Source organism: Genypterus blacodes, unplaced genomic scaffold (genome assembly GCF_046128005.1).
Source record: "Genypterus blacodes isolate CSIRO-AG114 ecotype Tasmania unplaced genomic scaffold, CSIRO-AGI_Gbla_v1 ptg000010l_1, whole genome shotgun sequence".
Classification (NCBI taxonomy): domain Eukaryota; kingdom Metazoa; phylum Chordata; class Actinopteri; order Ophidiiformes; family Ophidiidae; genus Genypterus; species Genypterus blacodes.
In genome coordinates this window covers 427,501-431,981 of record NW_027466824.1, presented here as the reverse complement: position 1 = coordinate 431,981, position 4,481 = coordinate 427,501, and the positions used below count along the sequence as shown (strand labels likewise).

Genomic DNA, 4,481 nt, shown 5'->3' with positions numbered 1-4,481 from the left:
TTATATTAAAGTGTATTTGCTGTTGGATAGGAACGTGGGAGACTCAGCCGATGTTAAAAGGCATAACTTCCACTTACTGACTGACTTCCTTACTTATTGACTACTTGGAAGTATGTTACAAAGCGAGCTGAGTCCTAAAAGTTACACAAAAGAATATCGAGTCATGTCTCACTGAAATCATTGGTGAAACCTTTTGAAGCGCGCCAACAAAATGACATTTAAGAGAGCGAGTGCCCTTTAGCGGCCTGACTCTTCCTCTTTCATCGGGATTTAAACTAAAAGGAAGGAATTGGGTAGACACATATAAAGCAATTACTTCCAGTTGCTTTGCGTTGTTTTTGTCAGTCTGGTTGCCGGTGCACTCATATCATTATCCAGCTACTTCCTTTAATGTGTGGGCGTTGTTGATTGTGCATAAAATGAGTCAGAAGGATGACTTTGGACAGCAGTGTTGTTCCCCTCCAAACAGGCCTCTGGCACGTTTCACTAATGATCTTTGCCCATTCTGTGCCTCTCTGAAGCTGTAATGAGACAGGCAGAGACATTATCTTGATTAAAATCAATCCCTATTGGATTACACTGAACTACATTCCCCTGCTTGGCTCCACTGATTAGAATGACATAACAGAGATCAGAAGTGTGAGGATGAGAAGTGAACATTAATGAGTGAGGAGATCAGACCTGCACCTCCACTCAAGGGTCAAGGGTCAGGAGCGTCCCGCTAACTCAGTCTAACTCCTCACTTACAGCAACAACATGACACAAAAAGGCATCGTGTGGGAATGAACGTCGCTCTGTGGGGGAATGTTGTGTTACAAGTTACAAGATATTGTTTTTCCTTTTGTGTGCATTATTGTTATTCAATTAGACATTTTAACCAATCGGGTGAAGATTTAAACTGAATGAGATCAGTTACACCTGTGCTGGGGTCAACACTCTGTTCAACTGTGTGTGTGTGTGTGTGTGTGCGTGCGCGCGGTCGTTGTATATTAAATATCACATAAAAAACAAGTGAAGGAAAGAAAGGAAGCGAGGACGGTAGGTGAGGCGCTGCTTCCCTACTTCCTTCCTTGCTTCCTTCCTTCCTTTCCCCTCGCGCCGCCGCGTGTCCCGCATGCTCCGTGTGCCGCGCGCACAGCTCGTCCCTGCGCTCTGCCGTCGCTGCCTCGCGCCACATCGCTCCGTTCTCCAGCGCGCGGACACTTAACGTAACGGCGCTCCGTCCCGCGTGCAGGAACCCCGCGGGGCGTTACTGTCATCAAGTCCGCCAAGAGGCACCTGAGCAGCGGATCCACGCGCAAGCACCAGCCGCTCTCAAGCACCACCGACCCGGGAGCCATGGAGAGTGCAGGAAACCTCTCGGACGCGGATTACCGGAGCCAGTTCCCGGTGTTTTACAACAATACCTTCTGCAAGAACTTCACCGACGGCAACAACAACACCACCCCGAGCCTGGCGGACCCGCGGTGCGACACCGACCGCGGTGTGCCCGGCAGGCTGGAAGACGACACGAACCCGGTCATCATCGCGATTGTTATCACCGCTCTGTACTCCATAGTGTGTGTGGTGGGGCTGGTTGGTAACGTGCTGGTCATGTATGTCATCATCAGGTAAGACAAAGTACTTAGACATACACGTGAACGTGTGTGTGTGTGTGTGTGTGTGTGTGTGTGCAGAATGTGTTACGCAAATTACGCAAAACTGTCCTCGCTTTTGAACCGAACCCCTCCAGTTAAACACGATGGGGGGCCCAAGTAGGCTCGCACTTTTAACCTGTTGCTCCCTTAACGTGCTTGTGCGTGTGTGGCACCATGTGAATGTGGTGTTGACGAGGGTTGCCAGATCCAGCTGCGTCCTGTGCGTAAAGCGTCTCCAACCTGGCACGGCTGCGCGCACAAAGCGATGCCAGCGAGGTTTGAAGAGGAAAGACGCACAAAACACGTTTCCTCTACTGCATGAGGATCCATATACACAACAATGTACACACAGTGTTCATATCCTGTGTGTGTGTGTGTGTGTGTGTATAGATCTCTCTGTATCATATCAACATGCTGCTGACCTTATATGGTGACCTCTGGGCTGTGTCTGTGGAGTCCCTGAAAAGTTGTGTTAGTTTGGAACTGAAGGAGCAACTATAGCTTATAGAGGGATAGAACAAAAGATGAGGTTTTCACTCAGTATGCATGGGATTGCAGTGTTTCCCTCCTTGTATGCCGGTCACTTACATGGTTTATATTTTTGCTGCTGATGTCATATTAATTTGAAAAACTTGCAGATGTTGTATTTGTTTGTCTGAGTGTGTGAGGCTCACACACACACACACACACACACACACACACACACACACACGCACACACACACACACACACACACACACACTCTGGATAAATCAGGGCTGACTGATTGCTAGATTCGTTATGTGCATGTGGCTCTTCCCATTTTCACAAACCCTGATAATGATTAATGCAACACACACACACACACACACACACCACACACACACACACACACACACACACACACACACACGTGAAATGAACCAATCCAACACTTTTTGCGTTTGGCCTGAAGCACTCTGTTATGTTTTGGAGACGACTCTGCTGATGGACGTCACAACATTTTGATGGGCTTTCCACTAATTAGACCCCGATAATACAACATTATGTGGTTTGTAAAGCTCCCCGGGCTGAAACTACGCCGTGAGTTGAGATACTTAAAAGAAAATTGGCGGATGAAAAAGAATATTATGGTGGAGAAGTAGGAGATGAAGGAGGAGGAGGAGGAGGAGGAGGAGAGGGAGAGAAACAAGGATGAGACAAAGTTATAAATGAGCAGAGAATTGAGGAAGCGATTAGACTGATGGTTGGCAAAGAGGGAGAGGAAGATGATGATGAGATGCTGAGGAAGATCACTGTATTTGTCTCAGTGGATGTGTCACTGTGGAGCTTGAGTGGCTGTAGAAATGGAAGAGGATCTTAATAGGGAATGGCGTTCTGTATGTTTCAGCGTCCTTCACTCCTCCATTGTGATGCAGCATCACCGCCGTGCCAGAATGCACAATCATCCCCCTCCAGTTTGAGTGTTTCCCCAAATAGTTCTGGTTTGTTGAACACAGGATGTTTCTGCTTTGAATCTCTGGCGGGCCGATCTCTCATGAGGCTGAGAAAAAGAGGAAGAGGAGGGAGAGGAGGGAGCGCCGGGCCGCAGGGCTCTGAGTGAAAACGCATTCGAGTGCATCCGTTTGACAAATGCAGCGAGGGCGTTTGTGATGTATAGGTTTCTTATTGTGCATTCAAAAGATGTTTGTGGTCAAAGGTGTTGATGGACGGGTGGCGGAGGACATTACTCACGCCGCCTGTCACACTTCCTCCTCCGCCTGCCGGGTTCATGGACACAGATGGAAGCAGACCCAACCTCCATTCCTCTGATCTTAATGGAACGTGCGTCAGCCGCTGACACTGACAGACTGCCAGAGGCGCTCCTGTGTGTGTGTGTGTGTGTGTGTGTGTGTGTGTGTGTGTGTGTGTGTGTGTGTGTGTGTGTGTGTGTGTGTGTGTGTGTGTGTGTGTGTGTGTGTGTGTGTGTGTGTGTGTGTGTGTGTGTGTGTGTGTGTGTACGGGCAACTTTCTGCTGTTAACATGTACCATCCTCCTCCTCTGATTGTATCTGAGCCGTTCCCTCTTCGTCTCTGTCGGTAGATTGAAAGTGACGGCCCGTTTAGCTAATGACCTCAATAGAAATGAACAGTCGCAGCTTTGCTACATTACATGGAAACGGAAAGCGGGAAGAGATGTTTTCCTTCTTCCTCTCAGCAAGCAACACCACTGTTACAGCCATGATCTCTCTCTCTCTCTCTCTCTCTCTCTCTCTCTCTCTCTCTCTCTCTCTCTCTCTCTCACTTACATCTGCAAACTTCATGTGAGCAAACAGACTGGAGCAGACATCCGCACGCATAGATTGGAAAAATCAATTTTGGTTGAACAGAAACCCAACGGGTTCCCATCAGGAATATGCCGTCGACGCAGAGTGCTTCCTGTTCCCATGGAAACACTGGGAGGCGTTTCGAGTAGTGATGCGCCAAAATGACCCCCCCACCCCCACCCCCACCCACCGCAGGAACCTCCGCCTCCCTCCTCCAGCAGGCAGGAGGAGCAGCTTCTCTCTGCTATTCCTAAAAGTTTGGGATGGGGTTTTTTTTTCGACTTCACCACAATTTCACATGAACGGAGCTCCGCTGAGCCGTGACACAGCCAGGCTCCCGTAGGTAAACGGTGGTCAATCTCCCCCGCATCCTGTTGTTCTTCAGAACAATCACACAACCCAGTACAAGCAACAAGCATCTGTACTTCTGCTGTTTGTTTCCAATGAGCATCAACAGAATCAGGCGGCCATTCTTCACAACGACCAACGTCTTTGACTCTCAGCGCCTCATGCACGTACTTGTTGCCAGCCAGCCGTGTCCTTCCACCTGCCACAGATGC

General features: G+C 49.0%; 1 protein-coding gene across 1 annotated transcript in view; it reads left to right on the top strand.

The window, feature by feature from the left end:
* Positions 1-1,338: 1,338 nt before the first annotated feature.
* Positions 1,339-4,481, top strand: part of oprm1 (opioid receptor, mu 1) — a 15,120-nt gene continuing 11,977 nt past the window's right edge. The window contains exon 1 of the mRNA XM_076159093.1: positions 1,339-1,610. Coding sequence (XP_076015208.1) covers positions 1,339-1,610 — 272 coding nt within the window. The remainder of the gene's footprint in view (positions 1,611-4,481) is intronic.